This window comes from Scyliorhinus torazame, chromosome 24 (assembly GCF_047496885.1).
Source record: "Scyliorhinus torazame isolate Kashiwa2021f chromosome 24, sScyTor2.1, whole genome shotgun sequence".
Classification (NCBI taxonomy): Eukaryota; Metazoa; Chordata; class Chondrichthyes; order Carcharhiniformes; family Scyliorhinidae; genus Scyliorhinus; species Scyliorhinus torazame.
This window is the reverse complement of record NC_092730.1, coordinates 22,772,284-22,789,385: the sequence shown is the minus strand read 5'-3', so window position 1 is coordinate 22,789,385 and position 17,102 is coordinate 22,772,284. Positions and strand designations below refer to the sequence as shown.

General features: G+C 49.6%; 1 protein-coding gene across 1 annotated transcript in view; it reads left to right on the top strand.

The window, feature by feature from the left end:
• The window catches only part of LOC140399964 (nuclear RNA export factor 1-like), a 117,792-nt gene that overhangs the window by 28,025 nt on the left and 72,665 nt on the right, over positions 1 to 17,102 (top strand). The window contains 1 exon segment of the mRNA XM_072489457.1: positions 2,730 to 2,925. Within this exon segment, the coding sequence (XP_072345558.1) occupies positions 2,730 to 2,925 (196 nt within the window).

Genomic DNA, 17,102 nt, shown 5'->3' with positions numbered 1-17,102 from the left:
ACTCCCTCCTCCACTATCCTGGCTAAGACCGCGAACACTCCCGCCCCGAATGTTCCCAATTTTTCACAACCCCAAAACATGTGCGCGTGATTCGCTGGCCCCCGCCCACACTCATCTGCTACCCCCTGAAAGAACCCACTCATTCTCGCCCGAGTCATATGCACCCTGTGCACCGCCTTAAACTGTATCAGGCTCATCCTTGCACAAGAGGAGGTCCCGTTTACCCTTCGCAGTGCCTCACTCCATCCTCCTCAATTGATCCCCATTCCCATACAGCAGGCATTTACAACAACTACCTACAGTTGTTGAGTGATAATTTAGCTGTTTTAAAGCAGCAGAACTGAGGAACCCATGTGCTGAAAATCCTCTAGTAAAGAAAGGACAAGATTATAGTTGTGTGGCTCCCTTAAGCGCTCCATTCAGACCGAAGTACTTAGTGTTGTGGGGAAATGGACCAACCAATTTGTGTAATACAATGAATTGGCATGTCAGTGATGTGGTGGCGGGATGAATATTAACCAGAACATGAATAGTTAGTATTATTTGTTTATTAAAACATTTTTTTTTTTAGAATACCCAATTATTATTTTTTTACAATTAAGGGACAATTTAGCATGTCCAATCCACAGAACATGCACATCTTTGGGTTCTGGGGGTGAAACCCACACAGACGTGGTATGGGCTCTTTTATGTCGACCTGATGAAGATAAAGGCCACGGCTTTGATTTAACATCTCGCTTGATTGACAAGTGGCACACCCAGCAGTGCAGCACTCCCTCAGTGCTGCCCAGGTCGCGTGTTCCTATCTCCGGAATGGGCCCTCATGGCGCAGCCTTGTGGTGCAGATGGATATTGAGTGTTCCAGCGGAACCCTGGCTGACTAGACGAACAGTCCTTTGACTGACTCTAATCTTGCGAATGTGTGTCTTGAGAGGAATGAAGATGTATGGTTTTAATTTTGAGGATTGACTTTAATAGTGTGAATGGAGGAGAGCAACTGGGCGTAATTTGAAAGCTCCACATTTATAGCAGATGAAAAATCTTGCAAGATATTTCAACGCCAGCAGTTCTCTTCAAGCGGATTTTTTACCCGTTACCGTGACGCCAGATGATAAATGTCACCGTTTCATAATCTGATACCTTTTGATAAATGGTAGTTCCCATAAATATAAAATACTGACTCTAAATATATGCTTTGTCTCTTGACCTATCGCCTGAGAGAATAATCTGGAGAGCTCCGCGTGTAGCTGGTTAGCATTGCTGCCTCACGGCGCTGAGGACCCGGGTTTGAATCCCGGCCCTGGGTCACTGTCCGTGTGGAGTTTGCACATTCTCCCTGTGTCTGCGTGGGTTTCACCCCCACAACCCAAAGATGTGCAGGGTAGGTGGATTGGCTGCGCTAAATTGCCCCTTAATTGGAAAATATAATTGGGCACACTAAAATTTTTCTTTTAAAAAAGAAGTGCTTGGAGATACTGGTGTCTGCTGGGCATCTCTGCAGCACTGGGATCTCAAAACCGACTGTGTGCCTTCACCCATATCTCCCTCCCCCCTCCGTTGAGGTCATTACAGCTTGGGCCCCTTCCCGTTCCCTCGCCACGGCGACACAAAATGTATTTTCTAGCAGTCGGGTAACAGGCCAAGAGCAGTGATCTGCCTGATTTCCCTCCTCAACTTAGAAGGGAGTGCAGCTTCCAGCTGTGGAACCTGCTACACTGCTCCTAGCTGAGATGTGCTATTGAGCGCTAAGTAAATTGCTCAAGCAGAGAGCCAGCACAGATGCAATGGGCCAAATGGCCTGTGCTGAAATCATTCTGTGATCCAGAGTGCAGGTAGAAACTAAGTCCCTGACTTGTTGGACTGTCTGGCCTACACTCAAGGGGCCATTATGGGATCTGGAACAAACCATTACAAGGGGACATAAATTTAAGGTGAATGGTGGAAGATATAGGGGGGATGTCAGAGGTAGGTTCTTTACCCAGAGAGTAGTGGGGGCATGGAATGCACTGCCTGTGGAAGTAGTTGAGTCGGAAACATTAGGGACCTTCAAGCAGCTATTGGATAGGTACATGGATTACGGTAAAATGAAATAGTGTAGATTTATTTGTTCTTAAGGGCAGCACGGTAGCATTGTGGATAGCACAATTGCTTCACAGCTCCAGGGTCCCAGGTTCGATTCCGGCTTGGGTCACTGTCTGTGCGGAGTCTGCACATCCTCCCCGTGTCTGCCTGGGTTTCCTCCGGGTGCTCTGGTTTCCTCCCACAGCCCAAAGATGTGCAGGTTGGGTGGATTGGCCATGATAAATCGCCCTTAGTGTCCAAAATTGCCCTTGGTGTTGGGCGGAGGTGTTGAGTTTGGGTAGGGTGCTCTTTACAAGAGCCAGTGCACACTCAGGGGGCCAAATGGCCTCCTGCACTGTAAATTCAATGATAATCTATGATTAATCTAGGACAAAGGTTCGGCACAACATCGTGGGCTGAAGGGCCTGTTCTGTGCTGTATTTTCTATGTTCTGTGTTAAATGGTTTTTAATCAATGAGGGTACTGAAATTCTAACGTTTCCTTTTTGAGGCGTTTTTGGAGAAGTTCTATTGATTTAGGAACGCCCAAATAGCTGCTCCGAAAGTGACTTAATTAGAAATCAACAACAACTTAACCCTTCCTGTGACACACACCTTTTCATGGTTAGTTGCACTTAAACATTGAACTTTTTCTTCCCCCTCTCCCAGAACACGATGACCGAGTTGGGGGTGGTTTTCCGGTTCGGAAAAAGAAAGGACGCGGCCCTTTTCGGGGGAAGATGTACAGCGAGGGGAATCAGAAACCGCGGAATCGAGGCGGCGGAGGCTCCAATCTACGCGCGCGGTTCGAGGATGACGATGGCGATGTGACTATGAATGACCATGAGTCGCCGAGATCACGATTGTGAGTAGCTGCCTGCATTGCAGAGTGTTTACGCTCTTAATGCCACACGGAATAAGAGGCATTCTCTGCACTCGCCGTGCCCACTAGACATGTTTCAGCTTGCAAAACGTTTACGTGTGGTGTTTCCTTTTCCTCTTCGCGTGAAAACGAAGAGGCTGTGTTTTATTTTTGGTGATTTATCTTTGTAGTCGGTTCGAGTCAGTCGTGGAGTCAGAAAGCTTTACAGCACCGAGGCAGAGGCCCTCCGGCCCATGCTGTTGGTTCGCGTAATCATTCCGAGGAGAATATCTTCACAACGTCTGCTGCTGTAATAAAACAAAATTGGAGATGAAATTCCGAATCCTGCAAAAAGAAATTTAGCTCCGATAAATTAATGCACCGCCGTTGCTCCCGCTTCTAATGCGCCAGGGTTTCGAGAACCCCAAAGTGTATCATGGAGTTCCCCTGACCCACAACTTTCACTAGATTGTGGTATGGGGAGCACACGGCCCACTCTACAGGGGTGGGACAGCAGAAATGGAAAAGTATTTTTTAAAGCAAAACAAGGTTCATTCTATGAACTCAAGTTAACCTTTTTAAAACATACGGTGAACATCTCAGCAACCATCAATTCAAATACAACCCCCAAAGAATACAACACTAAGTAATCCTTTAAGCTTTCCTTTTGACATCCATAAAACACCTTTTACCAGAAGCACATTGGGTTTACATTCGCTACTGAGAACATTTATAATTCTGAATTCACCAAATGATCAAGAGATAGTCTTTTGATGGCAGAGAGAACAGCAGTTCACCTCTGTCTGGCTTCAGCTCCAACACTGAAAATGAAACTAAAACACACCCTGCAGCCTGCTCAAAAACGAAAGTAAAAAGCTGACAGCCCAGCTCCACCCACTTTCTGACATCACTGCAGTAATAAACACCCATTTCCTCAAGGTACTCTCACATGAGACGCGCTCCCCATTCGTTCATTTACTCTATTTCTCCTATCCATTATCCTATACGCATGCATTACAATTCCATTTATTCTTTTCCCCGGTTGTCTTCCTGTCTTTACTCTCCCACCGGGTGCTCACTCTCGCTCCGTTATGCAGCACAAGTTCTCCCGTTTCTCACCAAAATAGCTTAAACGGGTTAAGGATGGAGGTGCATAACAAAGCCCAATCCAGACTGATATTGTTACTTCCATAGATAGGGGGCGCCAGTTAAAACGGTAGCATAGAACAGCACAGAACAGGCCCTTCGGCCCTCGATGTTGTGCCGAGCAGTGTCCGAAACCAAGATCAAGCTATCCCACTCCCTGTCATTCTGGTGTGCTCCGTGTGCCTATCCAATAACCGCTTGAAAGTTCCAAAAGTGTCCGACTCCACTTTCACAGCAGGCAGCCTATTCCACACCCTAACCACTCTCTGAGTAAAGAACCTACCTCGGACATCTCTCCTATATCTCCCACCCTGAACCTTATAGTTATGCCCCCTTGTAACAGCTATATCCACCCGAGGAAATAGTCTCTGAACGTCCACTCTATCTATCCCCCTCATCATCTTATAAACCTCTATTAATTCGCCTCTCATCCTCCTTCACTCCAATGAGAAAAGCCCTAGCTCCCTCAACCTTTCCTCATAAGACCTATCCTGCAAACCAGGCAGCATCCTGGTAAATCTCCTTTGCACCCTTTCCAATGCTTCCACATCCTTCCTATAATGAGGTGACCAGAACTGCACACAATACTCCAAATGTGGTGTCACCAGGGTCATGTACAGTTGCAGCATAGTTAGCACAATTGGTTCACAGCTGCAGGGTCTCGGGTTCGATTCCCGGCTTGGGTCACTCTTTGTGCAGAGTCTGCATGTTCTCCCCGTGTCTGTGTGGGTTTCCTCCGGGTGCTCCGGTTTCCTCCCACAGTCCAAAGATGTGTGGGATAGGTGGATTGGCCATGCTAAATTGACCTTGGGTGTCCAAAAAAGGTTAAGTGGGGGTTACTGGGTTACGGTAGAGATGTCTGCTTGAGTAGGATGCTCTTTGTGGGGGGCCTGTGCAGACTCAATGGGCCGAATGACCTCCTTCTACACCGTTGATTCTATGAGTATCCTCCAATTGATACATACCTTAGCATAGACTGGAGAGCAAACTTCATGACCATCCTTCGGGGGGGGGGGGAGGCAGTGTCTGTAGAATCCCTTTACATTGGTGGATCTCAAAGCATATGGCAAGAGTTGCCTTGCTGTCACCAAATGCAAGCTGCCATCGATGCCGTAGCCAGATAGGAAATGTAGCATCAAGTCTCCGTGTCATTTTCGCATTGTTGCTAACTTTTGGTTGGTTCAATTGGCTGTTTTATAACCTTTGCTCGAGTCGCCAGGTATCTTTATGATACTGCCACGAGGTTCAAGTTCAAGTAATGATCAATAACTCAATACACCAATTAGTAAGATTCAAATCAAAGCACATTTATTATACACAGTAATCGCTACTCATGCATTATTTCTACTTCTAAGCTACTTCTACAACTAACAGGCCTATACTTAGCTTTGGACTGGCCCACCGGGTCAGGGGAACAAATGGCCTTTCGTTCGGGTTCTGAGTCTGCAAGATTCGAAGTTGGTATGGACTGGTAGCTAGGAGCGCCTATCTCGTAGCGAGCGTTGACTTAAGACTTACTGGATCTTGGCGGCAGCTGAACCGGTCACTGTCACGGGTTGGTTCGTGTTGCTGAGTGACCCGGTCAAGAAGAACGATTTGAACTTGGGGGCTTAACTTTATAGTCCCCAGGGGCTTCCCGCCTTTCGGGGCGGACCCTGTACCTGGTTCCAAGTGATTGGACTTCATTCCAATCGCTTGGTTCGATTTCTCCAATACTGGAGCGGTTCCCTGATCGATGGGCGGTCTTGAGATGTCCGTTAACCTCTTTTGTGTTGGCTCCTGCTGGCGCCGAGGAGTCTGGCTTGGCTTTGTTTATCCCAGATGTTTTGATTGTACCCGGTGGTCGCTCATTAGTATGTAGATGGCTGCTACATTATTATGCAGATGGCTGCTTGTATCGATGCTGTCTGGGCTTTTGCAGAGTTTAATACACAGTAAACTTGCACCTGCTAGTTTCTGCCTCTGTTGGCTGAATTTCCCTTCAGCCTTTGCTGTTCTCCATTTTACGTCGGGAGTTGGCCAACCCAGGTGGCTATAGCATGTGTTGTCCATCTACATGCCAACTCGTCAATTATTCAGTCCTGTTGATAGTTTTGCCCAAGTTGCATTTCTTTCTTTCTTGATTTTTATAAATTTAGGGTGCCCAATTCATTTTTTCCAATTAAGGGGCAATTTAGCGCGGCCAATCCACCTCCCTTGCACATCTTTGGGTTGTGGGGGTGAAACCCACGCAGACACGGGGAGAATGTGCAAACCCCACACGGACAGTGACCCAGAGCCGGGATCGAACCTGGGACCTCGGTGCTGTGAGGCTGCAATGCTGACCACTGCGCCACCGTGCTGCCCTCCAAGTTGCCTTTATAATGGAAGCGCACACTGGTGTGCAGGGGCAATGCGATTCCAAAATCTTCCTGGCTTCCAGGCTGTTGCGTTAATAATACTTTGGAATGATGGCCGATTTTTAACCGCGCAGGATTGTCGGTAAGGAGGTGCTGATGTGAACAGCCAGATTCTTGGATAAGCTGATGGAGAAAATTAGGTTGAGAAGATTGGGTGAGCGAGGAGAGGGTCACGAGTGACACATCAGCGCAGCCGCATCTCTGGAGATTGCTGATCTGGTGGGAAACACGAACAATTTCACTGCAGCTGGAATGTAAGCGATATAATGTTCCGTGCTGCTGTTTTGCCACATCAGTGACTTGCGTTCTACGATGTTAATACACTGGCCGCGAATGCGTTGGGATGGCGTGAGGTACTGTGTGCAGCTGACAGAAAAATTGGTGGTGTGATGAATAATGAGGAAAGCCTTCGATTACAGGACGATATAGACCGGCTGGTCAGACGGGCAGAACAGTGGCAAATGGAATTTAACCCTGAAAAGTGTGAGATGATGCCTTTTGGGAGGACTAACCAGGCCCGGGAATACACCATGAACAGCTGGGCCCTAGTAAGCACAGAGGATCAGAGGGACCTTGGGGTGCATGTCCATAGATCCCTGAAGGCAGAAGGAAAGGTAGATAAGGTGGTTAAGAAAGCAACATGGGACATTTGCCTTGATTAGCCGAGGCGTAGAATATAGGAGCAGACAGGTTATGACGGAGCTATATAAAACGCCCACTAGGCCACAGCTAGACTATTGTGTGCAGCTCTGGTCGCCACACTACAGGAAGGAAGCGATTGCATTAGAGAGTGTGCAGAGGAGATTGACCAAGAGATTGACCAAGATGTTGCCTGGAGCTGGAGCGTTTCAGCTGTGAAGGGAGGCTGATTAGACTGGGGTTGTTTTCCTCTGAGCAGAGAAAGCTAAGGGGGCATCTGATTGAAGTGTGCAAAGTTATGAGGGGCATAGATAGGGTAGGTAGATAGGTAGGGTACCATAGATAGGTGCCGTGGGTAGCACAGTGGGTAGCACAGTGGGTAGCACTATTGCTTCACAGCTCCTGGCTCCCAGATTAGATTCTTGGCTTGAGTCACTGTCTGTGGAGTCTGCACATTCTCCCCGTGTCTGTGTGGGTTTCCTCTGGTTTCCTCCCACAAGTCCCGAAAAACGTGCTTGTTAGGCGAATTGGACATTCCTGAATTCTTTCGCCGCGTACTCGGAACAGGCGCCGGAGTGTGGCGACCAGGGGCTTTTCACAGTAACTTCATTTCAGTGTTCATGCAAGCCGATTGTGACAAAGATTGTTATTATTAGATAGGGGGCACCAATTTAAGGTAAAGAGCAGGAGATGTAGAGGGGATTTGAGGATAAACCTTTGCACCAAGAGGGTGGTGGGATTCTGAAACATGCTGCCTGACAGGGAAGAGGCGGCTGGAACTCAATAACATTTAAGGAGCTTACGGAAACTGGACTGGGTGCGAGGCTGTTTTACAACCTGTATTGTGACAGCCTGCTCGCCAGTTTTAATTCACAGCAAATGTGTTACCTTGCGTCACCTGCTCTAAAATGTCATCGCCATCTTTGGAAAGTGTTTTGGGTGACTTTCTCCATTGCAGTTGCTTTGTTGGTGTCGAGCGTGGTCAGTGGTGTGTTACCATCTTTTCAGTGAAGTTAGGGTTTACTGACACTGCTGACTTCAATTGGGCTCAATGCTAAGTGTCCAGGGTCTGTGTCATCTGCAAGCTGGAGCCGTTCAGTTTCGCAAATCATCTTGTCCAGAACTTCCAAATCATTCCAGTCGACATAGCTGGCAGATGAGAATTGTCATCTTTAGCTTCAAGCCGAAGCAACTGTCCAGAGTTCTAGACCGTGATGTTTACCACAAGTCTTTCATCTCCAAAGGAGCTGAGATTCCCTTGGTTATAAGCATGCATCTCTTCAGTCTACTGATATCATCCAGGTTAAACTCTCTCAACCCTCACACCCAGGCAGGAACCCTCACAGCATTAGAGCTTGAAAGGCCGCAGCATACAAGGCTACGGACCAAGTGCCGTTGAATGGGATTGGAATGGATAGGTGCTTGACTGCCAGCACATGCAACACTTGCTGTACTGTAAAACTCTGGCGGAATTCAAGGTATTTAATCTAAGGTGACTGCCTCCTGGAACACAGTGCCCAGGTATCTCTTCCCCCCCCTCCTTGATGTGTCAGTGTTCGAAGCTCAGAATCCAGCTCATCAACTCTGAGCCGGAGTTCCGCAAGCAACCAGCACTTGCTGCAGACGTGCTCACTTGGAACTACAACAGGGTCCACCAGCTCCCACATCATGCAGGAACAGCACATCACCTGACCCTCCATCTTTACTTTATTTAATTCGTTTTTAATTTGGTTTTCAATTTAAACTTTAAAAAAAAAATCTCCTTATGACCTCGGTCTCAACGCAATTTCTAACCAATAATTTAAGTGCATGTTCAAATGTAGCACAATTCCCCATTAGCCAATCAAAACACTGCCCTCTGTGACGTCACACTGAAGTTTATTTTCAGTCCGACCTCGCTGTTTCAGAGAATTGAGAGTAGCCACTGCCTCCCCTCCACGTAGCACTCTGCTTCTACTGGTCACTGTCTCCCCTCAGCACTCTGCTTCTCCTGGTCACTGCCTCCCCTCCACGTAGCACTCTGCTTCTCCTGGTCACTTACCTCCCCCCACACACAGCTCTCTGCTTCTCCTGGTCACTGCCTCCCCTCCACGTAGCACTCTGCTTCTCCTGGTCACTTACCTCCCCCCACACACAGCTCTCTGCTTCTCCTGGTCACTGCCTCCCCTCCACGTAGCACTCTGCTTCTCCTGGTCACTTACCTTCCCTCCACGTAGCTCTCTGCTTCTCCTGGTCACTTACGTCCCCCCACACACAGTTCTCTGCTTCTCCTGGTCACTGCCTCCACTCCACGTAGCTCTCTGCTTCTCCTGGTCACTGCCTCCCCTCCACGTAGCACTCTGCTTCTCCTGGTCACTTACCTTCCCTCCACGTAGCTCTCTGCTTCTCCTGGTCACTTACGTCCCCCCACACACAGTTCTCTGCTTCTCCTGGTCACTGCCTCCCCCCACACACAGTTCTCTGCTTCTCCTGGTCACTTACCTTCCCTCCACGTAGCTCTCTGCTTCTCCTGGTCAATTACCTTCCCTCCAGGTAGCACTCTGCTTCTCCTGGTCACTTACTTCCCCCCCACACACAGCTCTCTGCTTCTCCTGGTCACTTACCTCCCCCCACACACAGCTCTCTGCTTCTCCTGGTCACTGCCTCCCCTCCACACAGCTCTCTGCTTCTCCTGGTCACTGCCTCCCCTCCACACAGCTCTCTGCTTCTCCTGGTCACTTACCTCCCCCCACACACAGCTCTCTGCTTCTCCTGGTCACTGCCTCCCCTCCACACAGCTCTCTGCTTCTCCTGGTCACTGCCTCCCCTCCACACAGCTCTCTGCTTCTCCTGGTCACTTACCTCCCCCCACACACAGCTCTCTGCTTCTCCTGGTCACTGCCTCCCCTCCACACAGCTCTCTGCTTCTCCTGGTCACTTACCTCCCCCCACACACAGCTCTCTGCTTCTCCTGGTCACTGCCTCCCCTCCACACAGCTCTCTGCTTCTCCTGGTCACTGCCTCCCCTCCACGCAGCTCTCTGCTTCTCCTGGTCACTGCCTCCCCTCCACACAGCTCTCTGCTTCTCCTGGTCACTTACCTCCCCCCACACACAGCTCTCTGCTTCTCCTGGTCACTGCCTCCCCTCCACGCAGCTCTCTGCTTCTCCTGGTCACTGCCTCCCCCCACACACAGCTCTCTGCTTCTCCTGGTCACTGCCTCCCCTCCACACAGCTCTCTGCTTCTCTTGGTCACTTGCCTCCCCTCCACGCAGCTCTCTGCTTCTCCTGGTCACTGCCTCCCCTCCACACAGCTCTCTGCTTCTCCTGGTCACTTACCTCCCCTCCACGTAGCTCTCTGCTTCTCTTGGTCACTTACCTCCCCTCCACGCAGCTCTCTGCTTCTCCTGGTCTCTGCCTCCCCTCCACGTAGCTCTCTGCTTCTCCTGGTCACTTACCTCCCCCCACACACAGCTCTCTGCTTCTCCTGGTCACTTGCCTCCCCTCCACGTAGCTCTCTGCTTCTCTTGGTCACTTGCCTCCCCTCCACACAGCTCTCTGCTTCTCCTGGTCACTTACCTCCCCCCACGCACAGCTCTCTGCTTCTCCTGGTCACTGCCTCCCCTCCACGTAGCTCTCTGCTTCTCTTGGTCACTTACTTCCCCCCACACACAGCTCTTTGCTTCTCTTGGTCACTTGCCTCCCCTCCACACAGCTCTCTGCTTCTCCTGGTCACTGCCTCCCCTCCACACAGCTCTCTGCTTCTCCTGGTCACTGCCTCCCCTCCACACACAGCTCTCTGCTTCTCCTGGTCACTGCCTCCCCTCCACGTAGCTCTCTGCTTCTCTTGGTCACTTGCCTCCCCTCCACACAGCTCTCTGCTTCTCCTGGTCACTGCCTTCCCTCCACGCACAGCTCTCTGCTTCTCCTGGTCACTTACCTCCCCCACACACAGCTCTCTGCTTCTCCTGGTCACTTACCTCCCCCCACACACAGCTCTCTGCTTCTCCTGGTCACTGCCTCCCCTCCACGTAGCACTCTGCTTCTCCTGGTCACTTACCTCCCCCCACACACAGCTCTCTGCTTCTCCTGGTCACTGCCTCCCCTCCACGTAGCACTCTGCTTCTCCTGGTCACTTACCTTCCCTCCACGTAGCTCTCTGCTTCTCCTGGTCACTTACCTCCCCCACACACAGCTCTCTGCTTCTCCTGGTCACTTACCTCCCCCCACACACAGCTCTCTGCTTCTCCTGGTCACTGCCTCCCCTCCACGTAGCTCTCTGCTTCTCCTGGTCACTTACCTCCCCCCACACACAGCTCTCTGCTTCTCCTGGTCACTTACCTCCCCCACACACAGCTCTCTGCTTCTCCTGGTCACTTAACTCCCCACACACAGCTCTCTGCTTCTCCTGGTCACTTACCTCCCCTCCACACAGCTCCCTGCTTCCCCTGGTCACTGCCTCCCCTCCTCACAGCTCTCTGCTTCTCCTGGTCACTGCCTCCCCTCCACACAGCTCTCTGCTTCTCCTGGTCACTTACCTCCCCTCCACACAGCTCTCTGCTTCTCCTGGTCACTTACCTCCCCCACACACAGCTCTCTGCTTCTCCTGGTCACTTACCTCCCCCCACACACAGCTCCCTGCTTCTCCTGGTCACAGCTCCTGAAATGAGGTAGGTATTTATATCACTTACCAAGATAGGATCTGATGAAATGTATCCCAGGGCACTGTGGGAGCTAGGGAGGAAATTGCCAGCCCCCTAGCTGAGATATTTGAATCATCGACAGCCCCAGGAGCGGTGCGTGAAGATTGGAGGGTAGCAAATGTTGTGCCCTTGTTTAAGAAGGGCTGTAGGGATAAGCCTGGGAACTGCAGACCGGTGAGCCTTGCTTCTGTAGTGGGTAAGTTGTTAGAATGTATTCTGAGGGACAGGATCTACAGGCATTTAGAGAGGCGAGGGCTAATTAGGGAAAGTCAGCATGGCTTTGTAAGGGGAAAGTCATGTTTTTAAGATAAAGATAGATAGTTTTTTGAAGAATAAAGGGATTAAGGTTTATGGTGTTCGGGCCGGAAAGTGGAGCTGAGTCCACAAAAGATCAGCCATGATCTCATTGAATGGCGGAGCAGGCTCGAGGGGCCAGATGGCCGACTCCTGCTCCTAGTTCTTATGTTCTCACGAATTTGATTGCGTTTTTTGAAGGGGTAACCAAGAAGGTGGATGAGGGCAGTGCGGTCGATGTTGTCCAGAAGGACTTTAACAAGGCCTTTGACAAGGTACCACATGGTAGGTTGTTGCAGAAGGTTAAATCTTACTGAATCCAGCGTGAGGCAGCTAATTGGATACAAAATTGGCTTGGCGACCAAAGCCAAAAGGTGGTTGCGGAGGGTTGTGTTTCAAACTGGAGGTCTGTGACCAGCAGTGTGCCTCGGGGATCGGTGCTGGGTCCACTGTTGTTCGTTTTATATATATATATATATGGTTAGTAAGTTTGCAGATGACACCAAGGTTGGTGGCATGGTGGAAAGTGAAGAAGGTTATATAAGATTGCAACAGGATCTTCACCAATTGGGCCAGTGGGCCGATAAATGGAAAAGGAGTATAATTTGGATAAATGTGAGGTGATGCATTTTGGTTCGATCAAATCAGGGCAGGACCTACTCAGTTAATGGTAGAGAGTTGGGGAGAGTTACAGAACAAAGAGAGCTAGGGGTACAGGTTCGGAGCTCCTTGAAGGTGGAGCCGCAGGTGGACAGGGTGGTGAAGAGGGCATTCAGCAATGAGATTTCATTGGTCAGAATATTGAATACAGGAGTTGGGACGTCTTGTTGAAGTTGGACAAGACATTGGTAAGACCACACATGGAGGACTGTGATCAGTTCTGGTCACCCTATTACAGGAAGGCTATTGTTAAGCTAGAAAGAGTGCAGAAGAGAATTACGAGGATGCTACCAGGACTTGATGGTCTGAGTTATAAGGAGAGGCTGGATAGGCTGGGACTTTTTTTCCCTGGAGCGTAGGAGGCTTAGGGCTGATCTTAATGGGCTGTTTAGCACAGGGCTAAATTGCTGGCTTTGAAAGCAGACCAAGGCAGGCCAGCAGCACGGTTCGATTCCCGTACCAGCCTCCCCGAACAGGCGACGGAATGTGGTGACTAGGGGCTTTTCACAGTAACTTCATTTGAAGCCTACTTGTGACAATAAGCGATTTTCATTTTTCATTTATAGAGGTCTATAAAATAATGAGGAGCATCGATGAGGTAGATCGGTAACATCTTTTCCCAAAGGTAGAGGAGTCTAGAACTAGAGGGCATAGGTTTAAGGTAAGAGGGAAGAGATACAAAATAGACCAGAGGGGAAATTTCTTCACACAGAGGGTGGTGAGCGTCTGGAACGAGCTGCCAGAGGCAGTGGTAGAGGCGGGTACAATTTTGTCTTTTAAAAAGCAGTTAGACAGTTACATATAATATTAATCTTTATTGTCACAGTGGGCTTACATTAACACTGCAATGAAGTTGTGAAAATCCCCTCGTCTCCACATTCCGGCGCCTGTTCGGGTACACCGAGGGAGAATTCAGAATGTCCAATTCGCCCAACGACCACGTCTTTCGGGACTTGTGGGAGGAAACCGGAGCGCCCGGAGGAAACCCACCCAGACACGGGAAGAACGTGCAGACTCCACACATGACAGTGACCCAAGCCGGGAATCGAACCTGGGATCCCTGGAGCTGTGAAGTAACCGTGCTACCATGCTGCCCAGTGGGCAGGATGGGTATAGAGGGATATGGGCCAAATGCGGGCAAGTGCAACTAGCTTGGTGATAGAAACTGGGCGGCACAGACAAGCTGAGCCAAAGGGCTTGTTTCCATGTTGCAAACATCTATGACCGTCCCAGGATGCTGTCTGGATCTCTCCCTGCAGATTAACAGTTACAAAGCAAGAAGAAAGAAGACCTTCCTTCAGAGCATCTTCCGCTAATTGATTACAATTCAAAGACGTTTTCTTTCTTGCACCTAAATTCCATGCAGTCTAAATTGTCCCTTGCTAATGTCACTGTTCTGTTAGCCCTGCCGACTCGCGGTCGGCCGATTTAACTGGAATTGAATGTGGGGCCTTTTGTTTTTTGGCTGGATCAGCTCCTTATCCAGGGGCTGGTTTAGCACAGCGGGCTAGACAGCTGGCTTGTAATGCAGAACCAGGCCAGCAGCACGGATTCAATTCCCGTACCAGCCTCCCCGAACAGGCGGCGGGATGTGGCGACTAGGGGCTTTTCACAGTAACTTCATTGAAGCCTACTTGTGGCAATAAGCGGTTATTATTATTATCGGAGCCGTCCATGGAGCCAGAATTCCCGATTTACTGTGCTCCGTATGTGCTTTGGCAATATAGTCATTCATCACTTCCGCGAATGAACTGCTAAGACACGAAGTCGATGTGGTTAACTCGGTGCTAATTAGAGTCACGGGCACAAAGAACAGAATGTATGGTGGCCATGGATTACTGCAGGGTGCATTTAAACACTCGACTGGGTTTGTTTAACTCTTGTGCTTGCCAGATATCAAATGTTATTTGGTCACTTTTCTATCCTTTCACTTTTAACGCTTGTAGGTGACGCGAAGCCCAGGAAATAGTTTTAATTTCCTCCGAGGCAGAATACGGCATTTCAGTCGCCTGGAATCTTTTAACGCAAGAGCGATTCCCAGCTCATTGTTCACACACCACTTCGGACGAATGATCACTGGGTCGTGGTTTTTGTGTACAATGTGAACTGTGAGCCCTCCTGACGTCTTGGCCAACATTCCTTCCTCAACCAGTGAACTAAAGGATTGTTTTTTAAAAAAAATAATTTTTATTAAAGGTTTTCATAAAGTATCAAAAACAAAATGAAAAAGAAACCCAACAGGGTTAAGTACAAAACACAGTCCAGAAAAACAACTCTCCATACCGCCCCCCCCACCCCGTACATAAATAATAAATTAACATTAACACCCCGACTTAATACAAGTATATACAACCCCCTCAGACCCTCCAGTGTAAATAACAAAAACAAAGATAAAGTGACCCCCCCCCCCCGAGTTGCTGCTGCCATTGACCAATGTCTACCGCTCTGCCAGGAAGTCTAAGAACGGTTGCCACCGCCTAAAGAACCCTTGTACCGACCCTCTCAAGGCGAATTTCACCCTCTCCAATTTAATAAACCCCGCCATATCGCTGATCCAGGATTCCACGCTTGGGGGCCTCGCATCTTACCACTGAAGGAGAATCCTTCGCCGGGCTACCAGGGACGCAAAGGCCAGAATTGCAGCCTCTTTCACCTCCTGCACTCCCGGCTCCTCTGCCACCCCAAATATTGCAAGCCCCCAGCCCGGTTTGACCCTGGATCCTACCACCCTCGACACCGTCCTCGCTACACCCGTCCAGAATTCCTCCAGCGCAGGGCATGCCTAGAACATACGGGTGTGATTTGCTGGGCTCCCTGAGCACCTAACACACCTGTCCTCACCCCCCAAAAAACGACTCATCCTTGTCCCGGTCATGTGTGCCCTGTGCAGCACCTTAAACTGTATGAGGCTGAGCCTCGCGCACGATGAGGAAGAGTTCACCCTCCCCAGGGCATCTGCCCACGTCCCTTCCTCGATCTCCTCTCCCAACTCCTCCTCCCACTTACCTTTTACCTGCACCACAGAGGCCTCCTCCTCCTCCATCACCTGGTAAGTTTCCGAGATCTTCCCCACTCCCACCCACCCCCCCGAAAGGATTGCTTTAACTCGTCGTTCACCCCCGTTTATTGTTTATGGGGTTTTCCTGGGCAGGATGGTTAGTGTTTTCTCGCAAAGTGGAGGCTGCTTCTCGAAAATAGCTGTGTGCCTACACGCCGTTTGTGTGTGAAGTGTATTACTCTGGCTTTTAAAAATTCACGTGTTCATGGAATCTCGCCGTTACCAGGCGGAAGGATGAGGGAGTGGGACTAGCTGACCTGACTTGGACTCGAATGGCCACCTTCCTGTGGTGCCACCATTCTATGATCCTATGACAGATTTCAGGGAGAGTGTCACAGCACTTGATGCCAATATCAGCTACCATGGGTCCAGGAGACCTGGGGGCTCAGCAGTTTAATGGGAATAGGGTAGATTGGGGGGGGGGTCTCGTGTACAAGGGCAGCTGGGAGACGCAATTCTTTTTTAGAATTTTCCAATTAAGGGGCAATTTAGCGTGGCCAATCCACCTAACCCTGCACAATCTTTGGGTTGTGGGGGGGTGAAACCCACGCAGACACGGGGAGAACGTGCAAACTCCACACGGACAGTGACCCAGAGCCAGGATCGAACCTGGGACCTCGGCGCTGTGAGGGAGCAGCGCCTCCACTGCGCTCCGGTGCTGCCCTCATAGAAAGACTCAATCCTGAATGTTTGAGGCATATTATTCTCTTTGAGGAACTTTCGTTTCCATTGCTGGTTGAATTGTCATTTTTCTTTGTAATCTGGGTTACGGTTACAGATAAGCAAACCGATAAGTCACCCAGTGATTAAAGTCCAATATTCTTGTAGATGGGATTTTTATCAAGCTCACGGTTTATATACAAAGTAAAGTGAAATGCAAAACCAATCACTGATATTGGAAAACCTGAATGTAACTGGACTATTGATCAGATGGATGGATGCTGATTGACTCATAAAGTTACCTGGTATAAATCCACAGTGCTGTCCCCGCCAAAGTCTTCAAAGTTCCTCTTTTATCAAGTACTTCCCTTGGTTTGTAGCAGAAGCTTAATTCCGTGTTATAATCAGCCTTGAGAGGGCGGCGCAGTGGTTAGCACTGCTGCCTCACGGCGGCTGAGGACCCGGGTTCGAGTGGGTGTGTTCCTGCACACGACATACGCAGTTCATATCAATCGGCTCAAAGCTGCTCCCCTGGATCTCTTAGTCACGTGGTTTTGGAGACCAGGCATGGTTCTGCAAGCTTGGTGACTTTGAAACTTTTGAAGTTGTGGCTGGAAGAATCCAGTGAGTGGGATGTATCCTC